Source organism: Adelges cooleyi, unplaced genomic scaffold, assembly GCF_023614345.1.
Source record: "Adelges cooleyi isolate 19-005CV unplaced genomic scaffold, UGA_ACOO_1.1 ACOO_flye_CR_arks_rails_tigmint_CR_PRNA_376, whole genome shotgun sequence".
NCBI classification, from domain to species: Eukaryota; Metazoa; Arthropoda; class Insecta; order Hemiptera; family Adelgidae; genus Adelges; species Adelges cooleyi.
Genome location: NW_026096053.1, coordinates 9,060,273 through 9,080,692, shown reverse-complemented (window position 1 = coordinate 9,080,692; position 20,420 = coordinate 9,060,273). Strand labels below are relative to the sequence as shown.

Here is a 20,420-nt window from a genome sequence, read left to right as displayed (position 1 = left end):
GTATAATATAATTGTCCTTCTTAATCCTCTTTTGTGAATGGTATTAAAATAGTAGACAATAATTGATTTGAAATTTTCCCTATGAATATAATATGTTTTTTCCTTCTAAATATATTACTATTTATAAATTATAGTGTAAAGTTACCGGTCACTCTAAATACAGCTGTACTCTGATAGCATACCAGACCGGGGTTCTTAGATGAAATATAATTTCTACAGTATGTGTCAGGAGTAGAACACCAAATAGAGATTTATACGCATGATTCTACACTGTAAATAGTGTATCTATCATATTTGGTTATACAAAAATTACAAATTTTCTTTGCTCATTAAAGTTTTGCATTTTGTGTAAATATATTTTACACAGTTCTTTTTTTTTTTTTTGACACTAGATCTACTTTCCGTGTAATTTTCTGACCTAAAGCCCTAAAACTACACTCGAAAAATAGAAATAAAAAAATAATTTCTAAGCCTTCTAAGGAAAGGTTAATGATATTTTCGTGGGTTCGCCAAAAGCACAATATGCAATGAATATCTACCACAAACTTGGAACAAATCTTACTACTTATTTTTTTCCAATATATTACGAGTAGTAAATTAAGAATTTTTGTGTTGATTTTTAAAGGAAAGGGGAGAATTTATAAACAATTTACCTAAAAACCTACAAAATTGATTTGTCTGTATAACATACATAATATTATGACGACGATGATTTAAACGAATACTTAAGGTAAGTACCTTAAAAGTAGCTTTTATCGAATAGATAATGTGCAAAAAAAACCCATGCCAATGGTTTCACAAGGTCTCCATTGTATCCAGACTACCCAGTTGTCTATATTATAGTAATAGCGGTTAAGGCCCCTGGATACCGACCATTTTTAAGGAGTTTTGTAAAGGCAATATTTAAGAAAAAAGTGGTTTTAATCAATTTCGACCATGTCAATAAGTTTTAACGGTTAATTTGTATAAGCTTCATGGTATTATTTTTAATTTAAATAATTTTGTCTATGAGTGAAAGCCATTTTAGTTAGTATAATAGTACTTTTTTTGTCCATCGCACAGGCTGAACCAGTGATCCGATAAGTAATCTGAAAACAGATTTGAATTCGTCACGAAGTTTACTTGAGATCGGTCAGCGTACTTTTTTGATATCTTATTCCTACTACGCATAAAACACGTTTGAACATTTAAAAAAATTTCAAAATTGAAAATCAAATTTGGAAAGGGTTAAAATTAAAAATTGAAAAAAGTGCTCTGACCGATCTCAAGTAAGCTTCATGACGAATTCATATCTTTTTTTAGATTGCTTATCGGATCACTGGTTCGACCTGTGCGATGGACAAAAAATTATGTGTTTTGGCTGAAAAAAACGGTCGGTATCCAGGGGCCTTAAGGTAAAAAAATAATAAACTCATAACCGGTTCAGTGAAATTTCAGAAATAACGGCGTTGAACTGTTTTGAACTTGAAAAATAGAATCATCCAAAACCGTTCAAACATAATTTTTTTTGCTTCAATATTAGACCAACTGGCTATGAGCACCGGCCCCATATATATTTCCAATATATTTAGATGTACCGCTAGAATGTATTTATAAATAATATAACGCGGATTTTAATTAAACAGAACTTTTAATTTAATTTCTAGTTATTTGTCTCTCCAGCCTTCCGTGTATTTATATACATATAAAGCACCGGTTCAAAGAGAAGTTTATTATTATTATTTTTGTCAAAAAGTTTTATCTCTTACAGTACATCACAAAGCTTACTCTGATTTCAATTATAAAAAAAATACAGTTTTTCTCTTTAATTAAAATGGATCTTTGGAAGTACAATATTTTGTTCCGCGATTAAAATGACACTGGGTTCACCAGAGATGGTTTAAAACGTGAACCGTAAAGTTAAAGTAGGTTGTCAACAGGTGTTGTAAAAATATTAGGTACCTTTACATAATACCGTAAAAATAAATAAATATTTTCAAGAGAAGTTAAACACAAGCAATATTTTACACAAATCCCTTGAAAATATAAACACTTTTTTATTGTCTAGCTACTTTAGCTGTCCACAATCCTTAAAATATCTTCGTTTTTTTTCTTCCTTATAACGGGGAAAAAACTCAATAAAATATAGTCATTTTACTTGTTTAATTATTTTAACACCAATATTTTATTATTATTTTTTTTAGTATACCCACATACCAAAACAAACTTCTTTAAATAATATTTCATGGTAGGAATTAATAAAACGTGTTTTGTCGAAATGACATATGATTATAATTTAATTTTGAATAACTGAAAAATATATTTTAGCTAATTTTGTAGTTATACATGTTATTAGCTACAATTACACAATTTATGTATCGATGGAAATAGTATATTAAGAGAAATGGCATTATATTTGTAATTTGTACGCTGTCATAAATCATAAAGGGAATATAAATAGTGGCTACTTCGTCCATACTACAAAATACAAAAATGTTTAAAATATAGGTAATAACTTTTTAACTTATTAACCTATGTACATTGTTATTTACATTATGCCAAGTCGGCTATTTGGAAACACAAACTTTCAATAAAGACATACAATTGCTTATTTTGATATTTTGAAATTCATAGGTATTTTAATACATTTATGGTCATTAATCCGAGCTCGAATCATTATTATTATTATTTAAAATATTTTGTTTACATTGTATTATTAGTTACGTGTATTGGAAATTATTGTAATTATTACATTTGATGCAGTCAAATAATTAATACACCTATTGCATAACCCAGAATCATTTCTTGTTTTTTTTTGTTTCATAATAATTAAAAGCCTAAAATTACATGATTTTCTTTTAACAGACAAAACCATATTATAACTACATATAGATTGTCTGCGGTAACTTGTTTACTATCTTCAAGTTCTGAACTTTTGTTTTCATCGACACACAGGAAACAGGAATATTGAAGTGTCTACGTCTGTCCTTCGTCAAACAACTTTTTCAGGTCCACTAAGTTGTGAACAATGTGTTTATTCGTATTGTCTTTATGTTATGTGATATTTTAACTGATTGGCTTTCGGTTATCTGTTTATTGTTTGTTTCAATAAATGTAACTTAATATATTTCGGTAAACTTTTATAAACACAATAATAATATTTTGACAGCGGTGACAACAATAGTTTATTCATTAACAGCCGTGTTTCAATAAATTTACATGGTTTTTTAAAAGTATAGGAGTATTGATCAAATATAGCGGAGAACGTGGAGACGACAAAACGGAGTAAAAACCTCGAGCAGTTTAAGCTGAAATGACTTAGTACAACTTTACACATTATTTACTATAAGCCTTAAAAACTTAGGTTACTTGCTTAGGCAACGCACGTAGACATACTTTCGAACAAGAAGTTGATTTAAACGATTTAAAATTTGGAACGATACTAAAAATTGCTACTCAAATTTATATGTGATGGTTGTACAAATCTAATCTTAAGTTATTCTTAATGAATTTAATGAAATCTTTGGTTTATATTTTTTAAACAAATTTTTAATTAACTGATTTTAATAATACTGTTGCTTAGATATACATATCTTATTAAATTAAATAAATACAATTACGCATATATATTTTTCTTAAGACGACTGCACGCGGTCTATTTTAAGGAGTTTAGTATAGGCAATTTTTAAGAAAAAAGAGGTTTTAATAAATTTCGACCACGTCAATTAATTTACTAGTTAATTTGTATAAGCTTCAAGTGATTTCTTTTTAATTAAATACATTTTTGGTTTATTTTAGGCCAAAAAGACAGACAAAACTTTGACTACAATGGTCCAATTTCAATTCTGTAATTTTTGTCAATTCTAATTGTTATTAATTAAGCGAGTATAGAATTTTACAAGGTGATTTTTTTTAAAATAAGCCATTCAATATTTCATAGGGTTTAATTCATAATTGATTTTTTTTTCTGTAGCGTTTTTGTGCATTGTGATCTCAACTTTTTCTAAACTTTTATGTTTTTAGCCCCTCCATAAAATGAATTATTTTTATATCAACTTTAAAACTTAAATGGAAACATATATGTGTATATTATATAATTTACTGAAAAAGTTGATTGGTCGATAACTAGTTTTGAATCATCACTTTCAGTTCAAGTTACAGAGATTAGAAGTTAAGACTTAGGTAAGGGAAGAGCGTTTGGGAAATGCGTGTTGATTAAAATAATAGTACACTCCACCCTTGCTCTCGTCCTAAACATTAAACATTTTACTTTAATAACTTCAACTGCAAAAAAACGGTGTAGCAGATTTGATCCAGAACAATGTTAACCTACGACGGTTTGTTCAATATTTCATAGATTGTTATCATTCCTACACTTGAAATTATCGTGAAAAAGCAAGAGGCGTTGTTGTAAACTTTGGCGATCGTTTAAAGAACTTTTGCTCGCAAATTCTCGACGGCTTATCATAAGTACTTTTAATCGTTGCGGTTTTGTTTAAATGAGTAAATTACATAATGGTCGCTCTAAATACAATTGGAATTTCGGCTAATCCAAGGTACGCAAAAACTACATATAGATACTAATCAATCCGGAGAATTACTTTTGTGTTAAACATGATTTGTTCCTTTACTTAAATAGTTTATTTCTTGAGTTTATTATATGCAAGCTACGAGAGGTTTGTTGTTTTATTGATTTCTAAACGTTCTATAGAAGTAAGTCCAACCATCATAGACAAGAATACAACTGAACTATAAAACTAAAAATCTATGTGTGACGGTTGTACTGCTTGTTTTTAAAAATACAATAATTTAATCTTAAGTAATTTTTTTGTGAATCTTTAAAAAGAAGTAAATACTGTGTAAAAATTAGTTAAGGACTGTATAGGGTGTGTATTTTGTTTAAATTATTTACAGGGTTGTCGGTTACACCTTATTTGGCTTCGCCCAATTTAAATAAAGCCAATATGTAAATATAGGTGTAACCGAAAATGAAGAGTGGAATCAAAAAAGGCCTTAAGTGTAATTTTTTCCAAAAATTATTTTTTCAGCCAATAAGGATGTATGTTCTAACGCCAATATAACGCAATAAGGCAGAAATTTCCTAGTCGATTGACACTTAAAACCTTTTTTGATTCTACTCTTCAAATCCTGTTAAAATCCGAAAACACACATTTTTAGCAATCAAGCAATCATAGGCTATGATAATATTTTAACTTATTAGCCATTCACACTTCACTCAAACGTACCTATATACCTATTGCGAGACATATTTTCGAAGAAAAAAAGTAAACTGTAATAAATACAATTATTGTATAATTACATTAAATTAAATTTTACAACTCAGCAGTCACACAGATATCCGTCGTTTGTACAGTTGGTATCAATTGAACTTAAGTTGTCCAAATATATTTGTATTATATACAGAGTGTTCCGCTAAGATACATAATAATAATAATATTATGTACCCAATACCATCATTCGATTGTAAAAAAAAATAATAATTTAATTGTGTTTTTCCTTTTGTGGGAGGACATATTGTATGCAACGTTAACATTTTTTTTTTTTTTATTATTAAATCTGGTTTAAATTTTATTTTTATTTTTTTCAATTAACTGATTTCAACAGGACTGTTATTTAGATATACATATTTTAATAAATAAAATAAAATAAAAAATTCGAACAGCATAAATAGTTTTCTTAGCTGATGTTTAATTTTGACTAGTACAGTCGGTATATGTATGTATTTATGAAGTGTGTATATTTAAACGTGTGGAACAGTGCGAATAAGTTTACTTATACATGTTTATAAAGTGATTTGGATAAAAAATAAAAGTTTAAATGTTGTCTTATGTCAAAAAAATAACACAAACAGTAATCGACGGATCTCGGCGCTACACGGTTTACACTGTAAGCCGTTTCAGTTTTGGTAACCTCTTTTCTTAGGTGATGTTTCGCATTTCAATTGTCCTGAGTATCAATTTTATTGGCGAGGAACTGATCCACGTTCACCGTATATTTTATACATAATATTATATACAACTTATATTGTACATGTAGTGTGCCACGTTTGCGCCGTTCAATTTTAAATAGTAATGACTAGAACACTTCCAAGTGGATCTGAAACAGTGTACAGTTTAAAAATGGATTCCAAGCGAGAACTCTTATATGATAACTCTTCGCCATGGCGCACGCACCTGGTTTGGTTTTTCACGTTAAAACAATAAGTTTTGAAACCATCTCCATGAACTCGATTTGCATAACGCCTTCTTCTTTGGGCATCCGTAGTGTCTTAAGCACAGCGCTAATTGTTGATCACACTCGCACAGCCGTTGACTACAACCTCCTCCCAAAGCTGTCACAAATTACATTTTTTTTAAAACAATTTTATACTACATACAATATTTATGAAAATGATCGTTTAAAAATAAGTCGAGTACAGAAACTTGTTTGCTGTCCTTTCGAATAGTATGATTTTCAAACACATTTAACAAGACGTTCACACAAACAGAAGGAGAACAGATTAACATTATTACAACAAAACCCCCTTTGAGTTGGACATTGTTTGAATATTTTTGAAATATCTACCGATGTAGTTCCATTTATTGAATCGACAAAACTGTCAAAATATTTAACACAAAAAAAAAACATCAGGCCGTTGATTTGTTTTTTTACACAGACTCACAAAACAACGCGATTCACTAAAACAGGCACGAAACTAGCTGGAAAGTAAACAGTTTTTTTTTAAAATTTCGTTGAAAATAAATACTACGGTCTGCAAGTCATGTCAATTTGTAAAGGATCAAGCAAATAAAATAAGACATAAGCGGATAACCGTCGTATGTGATTTTCTGACAAAGCTTTGACGTTGTATTGTTATACGGCTGTATATTAACCGTTCTCTTTCTACACACTGAACCTTTATTTTTTTGTACATAAAAGTTTTTTATCATTTAAAAAAAAAAAATACTCATCTCGTTCTTTTTTATCTCATTGCCGTGATACGTAACTCGGAAAATTGCCTCGGCCTTTGTAAAATATAATTTAATAACCTTAATGACTGGGACGAACAAACAGAATAAAATACAGCATTTTAAATACAAAATACTAATAACAAATCAGATATTTGTAATATGTATTATAAATGTCTGATGTTCACGAGGATACAATGGTTGGATTGGTTTATGGTATATTTTAGTATGGAATATTTAGACGTGTTTTCAACAAATAACATACTTGTTTTTATGGAGAAAAAATTGATAAAATTCTATAGTTGTCTATAACCGAATAGAGGACCCTACAAGTACAAAACTTTACCGACTACTTGTGATCGCCATGACGCCGGGTCGCCGAGAACTTATACTTACAACACAACGGTTTGCGGTTGTAGCAAGTCCACACGTACGGTGTGAAGTACTCTAGGAACATTGGACAGTCGGCACCGTCATAACACCAATCGTGCATTTTGCAACAGCTGTAAAAAAAAATAAAAACCATTACAGCTTAATTCGCCAACGGGCTTTGGTCGTCTTTAGTGGGATAGCACCACTTTTCCTAAATTGCATGTGTTACCAAGGACAACATTTTCTACCATCTTTTTAACATTGGTAATTTATGGCAATTTAGGAAAAGTGGTAGCAACCCGTTTTTAGTTGTGTTTAACTTGTCAATCGCGTCGACCGGCAATCCGGAACCCAGGAAACCGCAGTAACAGCCGTAGCCTAGGTAAGCAATCGGGTTGCAACCGGTCGCACACACCACCATGTTGTACAGTTGGAACGCACTTCTCTTGGGCCTGAAAAACATAAGTACCTGTGTTAAGATTAGGTAACAGAGCTCGATGGCTAATAACAATAATTATCATTCTACATCAACGGGTGCACATTCATGTCAAGATAAAAAGCTGTCATCTTTGAGCATCTGGTTCGTCTGAGATTTTTTTTGAATTGTCAAACAATTCCCACGGGATGTTGTAGGTACTCTCGAAAAGCCTTTATGGTCCCTAAGTGAGACACAGGTGCCTTATGGTCCCTATACAAAGGCGCAACTAGGGTGGTGCTAGCGGGACTTTAGCAATCCAGACTCAGAATTAGCACCCTCAAACCCCAATCTTTGATATGTACACTTACAATTCTAATAATGTACATACTCTGTTCAAATTTTTTATTTTAGAATATTTTTCTTTTCAAATATATTATTTTATATCAAATGATTTGAAGTCAGCAGAGTTATTAATAACAATATTAATACCACTTAATAACAATATTAAGGAATTTTATAAGTTATCAAACGCAGAACGGTGAACAAAATAAACAACGTTATTATGTTATTTTGTGGCTTTGTGCACCGTACGAGTGTTACTGACTTTGATATTTCACCTTTAGGCTTTATATGTATATAAGTATAATAATTGTTCGTCAACGGTTGTCGGTGACTAATTAAAATTTACGGAACGACGGCGAAAGATGATTTTGATTACTTATTGACGATGAACACTGATGAGCTGTAACGGGCGAGACGAGTCTTATTTTTTTCTATGTGGTATTTTTTATAGCGCCCGTTCATATTCAGGTGTCTCCCACCCACAAACGGTTTCTTTCGCAGATAGACTAGCTTCAATGCGCACCTATATATAGTATATTTTGTCTGGACCAAAATAACAGTGACATAACATCGACTTGTGTCATCGCGTTATAAAAAAAAATATATATAATAACTAATTGTTATTACATTCGGCTGATGTGTACAAAATTATTTTTAACTCGGGAGAATATAACAATACAGGCGTTTTTTATAATAGCAGACCCGTTATGTAAGAATATATAATTCCTGAGAAATAGGACCATTAGGAAAACAGCACCCGGGAGCGCTAGGAATTATTATAATACCAAATGCTCAGTGTCGTTATGGGTATTATAAATTTGTTTTGTTTGGTTTGCTTACCGGGTTTGCGGCTCTTTGTCGTCGGACTGACTCGCCGATTCCAGTATGGCCGACGGTCCCCAAGGGTTGTTGGTATAGCTGACATAAACGTCTATGGGTATGGTGGTACCGTTTTTGTGGTGTATCCTTCTGGTCAACGCATTGAGATTGGCTAGAGGAAAACATATTGTATGAAATTAAAACTGAGAATTAATAAAAAAAAGAAACGAAAATTTACAAAAATTGAATCAACAAACATAAATTAATACGATCAAAAATATTTGTTTCACAAATTTACTCTTGAGTAATTCTCAAGTGTGGATCGAGATTTTAAGTAAAATGTATCATTTAGTTTCTAAGCGCCTCCATGGATTATCATTTACCTGAAACAAGCAAGAGCAGCAGGAACTTATAGAAAGACAGAAAGGGTACTCTAAATATACATAGGAGGAAATTAGCTCAAGCGAAGCAGGTGTTCTTTATAAAAAAAAAAGACTGTTCACCACGAATGCGACTAGCCTGTATATTAGAGAGAGAAACTGGTAAAAACATTTATGCGGATCGTGGCATCATTTGGAGTGAACCCCTGGGCAATTCCTAAGGCGAAGAATAAAATTTAGGTTTTCGAAACTTAGAGGTGGAGACAAGTGGTGAAAATGTCCAAGCCGGAAGGTTAAGTATCAAACAAAGAGGTGTACGATAGGATGAGTGAAAGGAAAAACACATGTATATAAATTATAATTTAAAGAAGAACTGTAGGTAAAGCCTGAGACGACCAAATTTATGAAACAAATCATGCCCCGAAAAGTTTCTTGAAATAAGCAAAATCTTACTTCCGGCGTCTGGTCAAACGGGTTCGATGACTATATGCACTGCCTACAGCTGGTATGGGCACTGTGTATGTATGTTAATAATATTATTGAATCAACTTTAGCTAAGAAACTTCCTGTGGTTGGCTGATTTCGCAAAACACAGAAGGAGCAAAATCTGTACAAAACCATAAGCTATCCTGGTGTGTATCGGTTAACGGTTTTAGAGACTCTTTTTATTTTTTTTTGGTCGACGATATAGGTATGTTCTGCGCTGATTGATGATATACGTTGATAAAATAATGTGTTTGGCTCTAAATCCCAACCGAAATCCCCGTATTATAGGATGCGGGCTGTTGCCCACACTGCATTTGTCCAGACATTATTATATACCTATCTTTGTATTTTATACATTATATGGGAATGACAAGATTTCGGCGTGGGAAATATCATCTGAGCAAACTTGTACGAGAAACGGAACTGGTGGTAAAGTTTGGCTAAAAATATTGCTATGAGCTTTGTAAATTGTAAAATATATGAAATAACGTCAAAAACAATGGAAATGTACAGTGAACAAATGATTAGACAAACAGTTGCATTTTGGAACAATCGGTTCAGCATACCTGATACAAGTACTTCTCGAACCGTTGGTACTAATACTATGGCACAAGAAAATCCCAGACATAAGACTTCTGTAGATTGTTCCACGACGAATTTCTTTTCTCTTGAGTAAATAATTTGTTCAGTTTTTTTAAAATATTTGCAGCACTCGTGAACTCATTATGACTAAATATGTATTTATTAATGATCCACAGATAACTGTGACTGATCATCACGTCCGTCGGTAATAAGTTTTGAAAAATGATTCCTCAAAAAAAATATATATACTTAAATAACTTAAATGTAGGAAAGATTTGGGGTAAATTGTAATACTAATCTTATCTACCAAGGCCCCTCGTCATACAATTTTAGTGGTTTTAAGCAAATTCCTATTAAAACTACACATATGATGGGCTCAACTGGGATACACTAGTTGTAAAATTTTACACTCGACGCAAAGCCGAGTATTTTTTATAGGTTTCTCTTAAGAACGCCAATACCCTATTTATTAACAGGTTCACTATATGGGCGATTTCACATAATCTTAATCCTTATTAGGTAATAAAATATATAGGTAAAACTGTATTGTACATTTATTAGTACTATTGGGGATACTTTATTGGCAGTTAATAATTTTTTCCAGACTACCACAGTCACTCTCAAGGCAACGCTAATATGCCCTTAAACATCTTGACGCAATTCAAAAATTGTACTTATAAACATTGGACATTACAGATGGGATTTTGAGGCTTAAAAAATTGCATCATCAATAAACAAATGTCTAAAAGGAATGTACAAAAAAAATTGTTTTATACAATTTCTACAAAATGTTTAAAAAATGCAATATTTCTTTCAAATATATTTGTTTTTAAAAAATTTGATAAAAACAAAACTCGGTTAAACTGATCTGGCTGTTTAACTTCGAACAAAAATGTAGGTCAATGTTTAACCAAGCATTATGATTGATTTATCAACCCCCTAGGGCCCTATATCTATATATGTGTCTGTTTGTATTATTTGTTTAAGTAAAAAATAAAAACAATAATTTTAATACAAAAACATAATGTTATTTAATTAAATTTATTCTGTTTAAAAAAATTTTAATGATTAGTATTTATTTTTCTAAAGATGTTTTTGTGTAAGTGGATAATTTCATAATTTCAATTATTATATTTTATTTAAAAACAATTTTTATTCAACAATAATTATTTTTAATAGGAGGTGATTTTGTGTAAGTGGATTTTTTTTTCACACTTAAAACAGTGAAATTCTAACAATTAAGATTTTAATTTTTTTTTTAACTATTACATATATGTAAAACCAGTACGAAATCATGAGTAAATTCAACAATTATAATTATTCAAAATAATTTTTTAATAAAATCACTCTTAATTTACATAAAAGAAATTATACATTGTTAATCTTCGTGAGATACTCTGACTACAATGTTTTAATTGTTATGAAGTGTGTGTTCAGTATTTAATAACACTTAGTCAGGTTTCATAAAATGTATAAGAGAACCAGAACACGCATACATTTCACTTGCTTTCTTATAACTACATTATTATTCAATCAGTACAATATTTTTCACAATAATTTTATGGAACAAAAAAAAATGAATAATTTTAAAAAACGTGCCATAATACCTCATATTTTTAGTTAGTTGTTTAAAAAAAATTCTTTTCTGATTTTGAAATTTTGTTTGTAGTAAGTAGTAGTAGTTAGTAGTTTGTAGAAGTACAATAATATGTATAAAGTATTCTTTGGTAGTTTCAAGTGATTCTAATTTCTAACTAGGTACCACTATTGACGATTAATTTAAGTAAAATAGCGCCATCAAATTAATTTTAGAGCTTAGTTAGGATTTTTTTAAAGAATGGAGTCGAATATGTTTTCAAACCCAATACAAATTGTGTATAATACACATATATATATATATATATATATAACCAATTATTATAGTAGTATTTAAAAAAGTATGTGTTTTACTTATTTGTTTTTTTTTATTGTAAATCACATTGTTTTTTTAATTATCGTTACGTAACTCATAAAGTTAGAAAGCTATCGGTTATACCTATAACAATACTAAAATTGTTCAATTCAATAATATTGGTCCATTCGTTAATGAGATACGTGGTTATATATTATTAATATTTTTAATACAATTATTATTTATATATTTTTTAATGACAAATTTACAAATTGCCTAATAACAGTTTAATTAGTAAGGAATTAGTAAGTAAGTATTTTAGTAAGTATAGTTAGTTTTTTTGCCATAGTAAACGTTCTGTCTTGGGCGCACACAAAGCAAAGTGCAAACACACTTTGGGAGATTTACACTTACCCTGGCGGACAATTTGAATGCAAATTATCATATTTATTATTTAAAAAAAAAACTAAAGGTTACAAAATGTGCTATTGACTTACACGGGCAAAAAAATGCCCACATCAGTCATGGCCTAAATCAGTCGATTTTCTTATGATAAATTGTTGTAAAATGTTTTTTTCACTATTCCGACTGGACACGACCCATTAATTGAACACCTATTTTTTTAACGTGCAATCTACAGCCTGGTAGTATATTATACCTGAGTAAATTAACATATTATTATTATGGTGATTAACAAAAAAAAAAGTATATATTTGTGTCCGATTACACGTCACGGGTATAGAGGTAGGTAAAATAAATCATTGACGGCTGCAACAGCAGAACGCGATGGTTTTTCTTTTCTTGTATGCGTTTCTCGATTTTTTAATAGAACAAGGTCTCTTCAATCAATGTTTGTGCCCCTTACATTGACTTGTGCATACATTATAACGTGTACCGTTTTCTATTACAGTAATAACAATAATAATAATGATATCGGTAATCGAATTCGGAAAATCCGTGGCCAAGAAGTTAATTATCTGTGCTCGGCTCGCGCGCACAATAAGATACCTATATGTCTTTGACCGGCTGATAATGAGCAATAAAACGGTGAAGAAAATCGGCGACCTTAAACACACACATTCACACTAGTATGAGTAGGTAAATAATACACGTTATAAACAAAGCGGTTACTCAATATTGGGAATTTTGTTTAGCTATGGCCAATGATTTTAATCGCATTAAGTGTCGCCCGCACGACATTCTTGACTAATTTACTGTGTACCCGTTTGTCTCGGTTGACACGAATAAACAAACGCGAAACGACCGTCTTACTTCTTAGACAAACAAAAACTTACATCCGAAAGCGCGCCGATGACGTCCATTTTTAAAGCACAATAATTATTATATCGATGTACAAAACTTATACTCAAATTATTCCTTATTATAGCGGAACGAATACTAATAGCTTTGAACTGTTTTTTTTTTTTTTTTAACAAAACATTTATTAAGATCTTTGAAAAACCTACAATAACACTTGACGTCTTCGTTAGACAAATTAAACTCTAAACTAACTAAGAAAAAAATAGCGTGTTGTGCAAACACTCGAAAGTAAAAAATTAGATAAAATTAATTTTAAAGTCAAAGAGGCTTACGTTGAAGTTCGGCAAGTTTAAACACAAGTAAAGTCGGTATAAACGTTTGCGATTTGTCAAAAAGTTCCTGTCGCCAGTACCGCCACAGACAACGACATAGAGTTTATTTGTATGCCGTTCCATCTATGTGATTTCATTTACTATTTGATTTATTTATTTTTTTTAAGTAATCAACATTAATAATAATAACGTTGAACGTGTATTTTATTTCCTATAGGTATTCGTATTTATTCATTATTATTAAACAAAATAGTCATTACCAGTTTATAATGTCTTTGAGTTCATCAAACACAATATTTTGTTTGTCGGTTTATCATATTTTCACTATGGTAACGCCGAAAAAATTCATCGTTGAGACAACAAGAATAGCGTTATTCTTCTATGGTAATATATATATTTATTTTATATTTTGACTATGTAAGTTTCGAGTTATTATATATAAAAATTGTTAAAGCTCGAGTCAAGTTGTATACACTATTTTTTTTTGTATAACGCTTAATGTCATTAGCAATACCCGCGGCGAGTGAAGATTAATAAATGGACCCGCTTTCGATAAGTACAAATATTAGTATTTTGTGTAACAAGTTTATTAAACCAAAAGCAAGTGACTTCGAACTTGGTTTCCCCGAGCATGTATAAAGTCATAAAGTATATTGTATTGTAATAAATGTCATAAAACAGTCTAATAATCATGGCTGTCAAATAATTAAAAGTTAGGTAGGTAAGTAAAGTTTGTCATTAAATTGAAAATGGCAAATTATATGGCATTTATATGCTACAGAATTATATCCAAGTAATCTTAAAAAAAAAACAGTTTTAATTATTATTACAAAGAACTACAGAGATCTCGTATATCTAGTATACAATATTTGTACAACATTAATTTGTCAGATCGTTGCATAGGTCGAACTGTATTCAAGGACAAACAGTTAGTATGGTTGTCGTTGTCATTTTAATGATAAGCTTAACGTTTTGTTTTTCAGAATAATCTGAACATATTTCATTTTTTTTTCATAGTAAAAAAGATGTCGATAATTTATTTTTTATTAAAACCGCCATAAATATAATATAATTACATATTTTTCGTCATTATATCTATGTTTGACTTCTTCAGTAGGAGTAGCACATTTTAATAAGCGGGCAGAATGATCAGTCCATATTATCTATATTGGTAGGTAGTGATAATATTATTATGTCTTTGTTTGTGTTGATGTGGTAGTCATGATGACGCGATGGCGTTGCGCTAAACAATTACATAGGATTTGTGCCGGTCAAATGTGAAATTTCAGTCACTGTCAGTTAACCTTATACCGCAATCTATAACGTGGGACAGCAGCTGCTGTACTGACGTTAGAAAAATATTTTTCTCGTCGGCGTTGTGGACATAGCAGAAAACCCTATGGCCTATCATTGGAATTCGTCGGACACACTCCGTCGCCTGTGAGAGTACCTATATATATTTATAATAAGTATATTGTTTTCTCGAGACAACCGCAATTTCCTCGTCTCCGACGCTATCCAGATCATCTTCCCATATAATATATAGTGTCATATTTGGTTTTCTGATTTACTTGCCGAAATTATTACACAATCGCCGTCGCTTTCGCTATCGATTAGCATAGACATCAATTTCCAGTTGTAAACCACAGAAAACTTATGTAAGTTTATCTGAAAGAAGAAGCGCATTTTCAAAATTAGCCGGCGGAAACAGCTCGCTTGTTTTTTTTTCAATTACAATATCGCAGATTACGTCTTGTGTATCATCAATTGTGTAGATACACATATATCATTGTCTTAGAAAAAAACTCACATTACCAGTAACGTTATTTTTTAGCGAACAAGTTCTAACATTAATATTGAATAAGTAAGAACCTTGGTCTAACTTACTGTTCAAAAATTAGGGATTATTCAGCAGAGTATATCGATTTTGATCCAAGTCATTACTTTAAATTTGTTTATTCAACTTCCGTTTGTATTATTCCTCGCTATAATATATGAAGTAATTAAAAATAAATATCACGTTTTCGAGGAAAAAAAACGTCACCAAAAATGTAGCAAATAGGGCTTGGCTTCTATATTTTTCAAGTACCTATATGAATTAAATTTTCAACCGTTCTTCAGCAGTGTCTTAAGCAATGTCCCTCGACGGTAGTATCCAAGTTCGCACCTAGACCTTGGATTATCGGCAGGAAATACACTATGAGTAGTAAAAACGGCAACTAAACTGTGTTTTGAAATTTGACGGTAAAAATCAAATCGAATACCCAATGATTTAAAATAATTTCCGGTTTAATAAATTATTTTAATTCGTTTATGCATCAGCTAAAACGGCGGATGACAAAAAAATATAACAGAAATATTCTGTTTAACCGCAATGCGATTCCCAAGGTATACTTTAGGTAAGCGATCAAAACGTATGAGGATAAAGAAAACATATTTTTGTTTGCCATGGTATTATGATAAATATAAAAAATGAATCGACGAATCCATTTTGAAATTTTAATCCTTTGTTTTTTCGGGCTCGAGCTAAACAAATATTTCAACTGTTTTATTTCGAACAGATTTTTCACTCAGGCCATAAATAAAAAAAAAAAAGAATATTGCATATAAATTATTTTCGTCATTACCTCTTCGTTTTTATTTTTTTATTTCTCAAGCTGCTCGAGACTTTGTACATATACCTAAGCTCGCAGTTAATGTTCCAAAATGGATTTTATTGTATAACAATTTATATTTTTATATACTTCAATTAGCTACGGACGATTTAGAACTGACGATTTAAGACAACTGCTCCTCGTCGATGATTAATTTATTATTGATTTTTGCATAGCACTTTATTGCATCCAAGGGCCGTACTTGAAACGGTAAGGTACATAATATATTGCTACATTCTAAAACAATAACCGATTTTTATTATATCTTTAGTTCAACACTTTTAAGTCATTTTGATAGTATGTATTGCAATCGTCATTCTTTATTCACTGTTGTTGAGTAGATGAAATACTCTACTTTATGGATAGAAATATAAAAAAGCATGTTTTGTATGATAATAAAAAAAAACATCTACACCTTCAGAAATTAAACGGGGGAAAAAATACCATGTTATAATAATAATAACAACAAATGTAACAGTAAACTCGAGTAAAAAACAACATGAAAAGAAAATTGAGAATAGGTAAGTACCCTACAGGCTACATAGCTCCGTACGTCGGTAGTGCAGTTATTAAATTAAATAAATAAAAAGAGCGCAACGTTATAAGGTGAATGTCATAAAACCGAAAACGATTTGTCTCCTAACCAGAACACAACATCTTATTACAACGTAACGGTAAAACGAGACGAATAAACGTTTACAAATATCTATTCTCTTCCAATATAAACATAACATAATAATATTATTATTATTATACACCAGCTCAAATTGTCAGACTTATATATTATTATATATTGTGTTGTAGCGCAGCCGTGATCATAAAAATTGTTTGAAAAATTCAACCGTCCCATATAATATAATATATAAAACACATGTAATAATATTGTCATTGTTTACCTTCCGTTTCACTATGGTCGGCCGAGTTATTGGTAAAGCGAAAAACGCATAAAACAAAATCCAAAAATCAAATCACGTGGAACAAATACATTTTTTTATAATTATTATTATATTTTATAATACTTCGCGATATTTTTCAATACTTTGAACATATTATATTTCAAAATATTTTCTTAACATTGTAGAACAATTCTAACAATTGAGAATTATTAACATGTTTGTTGTTAGTTATTTGATTTCCTGGCAGAATATGAGTTAAAAATAAAAATTACTGGAACAACTATTATAAAATAACTTATTATAAAATATATCTTTGCAACGTGGGAACATTTCTAAATGTCAGGAGACCCACTTTTCGCGTAAAAAAAAAATATATTAAACTAATGAATAAGACATTTGGTTAATAACTACGGTTATGAAATCTCAGAGGAGTAGGCATTGTAATAGACGCAAAAGAATCGTTGGACATTATTATACATTATTAATAAAACAATTTTTTTTTTCAAATCACTAACTAAACTCTACGTTATTTAGAGATACTTCTCTTTCTCACGATTTTTTTACATTTGATTAACAGCAAATTTTAAATTTTCATTTAAAATTCTAACGTGAAAGCGAATTAAATATTTTTCAATTATAAAAAAAAGATTATTAAAACCAACATATGACACTTGAAAATCTTCCTTTTGATATTTCATGATAACATTTTTTTTAGCAAGTTCTCAAGTTATCAGTTTTATCAATTTCAATGGGCTGTATGTGATAAAAACAATTTTTATCGTTTGACATTGAGCGCTTTTGAAATATCATATTTTAGCTATAAGAATCTGTTTTTAATTAGTAAAAATATTCATTAGCTTTCTAGTTGCAGGTTTTTTAATTAAAAAAACAATTTCTCACGCTAATTAAATATTTAAAAAAAAAACAATTCACGAGGAAGTACTTAAATTTGTGCTAAAGATCTGACATTATAAGGGATTTTTTTAGTTTAACAGGCTAGTAATTGATTGAAGTGGTAATTAAAAAATACAGTCTAATATATTATAATATACTATCTAGACAACGTCCGCGTGTTATTGAAATGAGTTGTGTTAAGACGTATCGACCGATTTAGTACGGGTTACACGGCGACGACTGTAAAAAATAAAAAAAACAAGTAAAACATTAAACTATAATGACAGCCAAACGACAGACAGCACAGCGACAATTATTATTATCGGAGAACGAAAGTGGTACCACGTTTTGGTCGACGATTTTTGTAGGCAAATCCGAAAAGAAATCCTAAATCCCAGTGCAACGGCGTGTGAACCGCACAGAAACGACACCGAAATTAAAACGGACGAGATAATTTTCTCTGTAGTAAAAAAAAAAAGTTTAAAAAACAAAACAAAAATCGTCTACTCCGCAGTGTAATTATTACAAAACGCTCAAACGGTATATTAACAAACGTTGGTAAAATTATAATATTATTGTTGATAAGCGACGGCTACCTTTTTGTTTCTTTTCTTAACGATGATACAGAGGCATATATAAATATATATATTTTACGAAACCGTGTAAAGACTTTGTCCGGTCCGAGGCTTTGCACAATGACGATTTTCCAAACTATATAAGTCTGCACATGCCGTTGAAGTCGTAAGGATGAAAAACAAAATCACGTTAAATCCCTTTACCGGACTAGTAGGATATTTTCGAAGGTTTAACGTGGGGGATTTTTTTTTATGGTTTTTTGGCGATTCTATCTTATAAACGGGCCGCTGACCGTCGTATATAGATGTATGAATACATGGAGTAATATATTATATTATGGACTCTCTCGTTACTATTACAATTAATAACCGTGGACGACGACGGGATTTCGTGTGAAAAATTATTATCATAATTAGCGAAAGTCTCAGACGGGTCGACAGCTATTAGTACACTTGTACACACACGGTTGACAAAACGGGTACACCTGGCCACACGAGCAGAGTCTCATAATACCTATGTATATATATATATACATAGGTAAGTTACAAGTTTTCGGTGACACTTTGTACAATAAAAAAAAAAAAAACATTTGTGACGTTCATTGTAAAAGCGAATTATCTCCTTGTAATTGAATATTGAAATAACGAGCTTTTTGTGAATTAATGTGTATAGGAAAACAAGTACAAGTATTCGTTCAGTGTTTTTCATTTATTATATTTTTTTTTTTTTTGTTATTTTTGGAGTTCCTTCTCTTTTATAACGAAAGACTAAATGACTAAATGTGACTCCATTAAGCAAAAATATGTATATTTTTAAATTTTGTAGTTATACCACTTTTACCATTTATTAACGACCCATTTAACACTTACCCTGCGTATACACTAGTTGCTGTACGACGGCTAGAAGCGTGTACATGTTCAAAGATCTCAGCATGTTACACGTACGGGCAGCGAAGAAACGGAAATCGGAAACCGCGAAAAAAAATGTAACTAAATTGTTTTGAACTCGACTCGATTGGAATTTTTTTAAAAAAACACCACCGCATAAACTTTAACGCCCGCAAAGTCGTTTCCCCGGTCGGCGTCGCACACTTGTATGCTTAAAGCCACCGCCGCACGTTCGTTATCTGTTATCCGCAAACATGGCGGCCGAGAGGGAATAACGGAGATCTCAAGACAAAACTAATCGATCTCCTCGATCGTAGATCTTTTTTTTTTTGGTTTTGTTTTTGTTTTGTGGCGCCGACAGCCACCGCTTGTTTGTTTGCGACTAAACCACCGCAAAACCGTTAAGTTAGCCCATAGGTCGCCGCCTCCACCACCACCACTTTCACCTTCGGCTTGTTGCAGAAAGCGAAAAAAAGAAGTAAAATAAAAAATGTAATAAGCGCCGAGGTTCAATGTCGATGTCCCCTCTATACCTGTTTTTTATTATACTATAATAAACGCACGGCCTCAACACTGACGGTGGTCGTATGTAATGTACTAATATTACATTAATATGTATAACGCGGTAAACGCACAGAGTTTGGATTGCAGGCTTAAGATGTATATTATCGTACTTAAGATACA

At 31.0% G+C, this 20,420-nt stretch overlaps 1 protein-coding gene across 1 annotated transcript; it reads right to left on the bottom strand.

Annotated features, from left to right (window-relative positions):
• Positions 1 to 5,708: 5,708 nt before the first annotated feature.
• LOC126840828 (basic phospholipase A2 PA-5) lies at positions 5,709 to 20,099 on the bottom strand. Its single transcript, XM_050576786.1, has 6 exons — positions 19,719 to 20,099; positions 8,920 to 9,070; positions 7,640 to 7,771; positions 7,344 to 7,450; positions 6,174 to 6,331; positions 5,709 to 6,096 (listed from the first exon to the last, which is right to left on the bottom strand). Exons 1-5 carry the CDS (start codon positions 19,780 to 19,782, stop codon positions 6,192 to 6,194), a joined length of 594 nt encoding a protein of 197 aa, XP_050432743.1. The 5' UTR covers positions 19,783 to 20,099; the 3' UTR covers positions 5,709 to 6,096; positions 6,174 to 6,191.
• Between the last annotated feature and the right edge of the window lie 321 nt (positions 20,100 to 20,420).

Bases quoted from the DNA above. Each gene is read 5' to 3' on its own strand.
- LOC126840828 (XM_050576786.1), bottom strand. From the start codon at position 19,782: ATGCTGAGATCTTTGAACATGTACACGCTTCTAGCCGTCGTACAGCAA. The intron at 7,451-7,639 runs GTTAAACACAAC...TTTTTTTTACAG, and splicing joins CCGGTCGACGCGATTGACAA to CTGTTGCAAAATGCACGATT. The intron at 6,332-7,343 runs GTAAGTATAAGT...AATTTGTGACAG, and splicing joins CAACCGCAAACCGTTGTGTT to CTTTGGGAGGAGGTTGTAGT.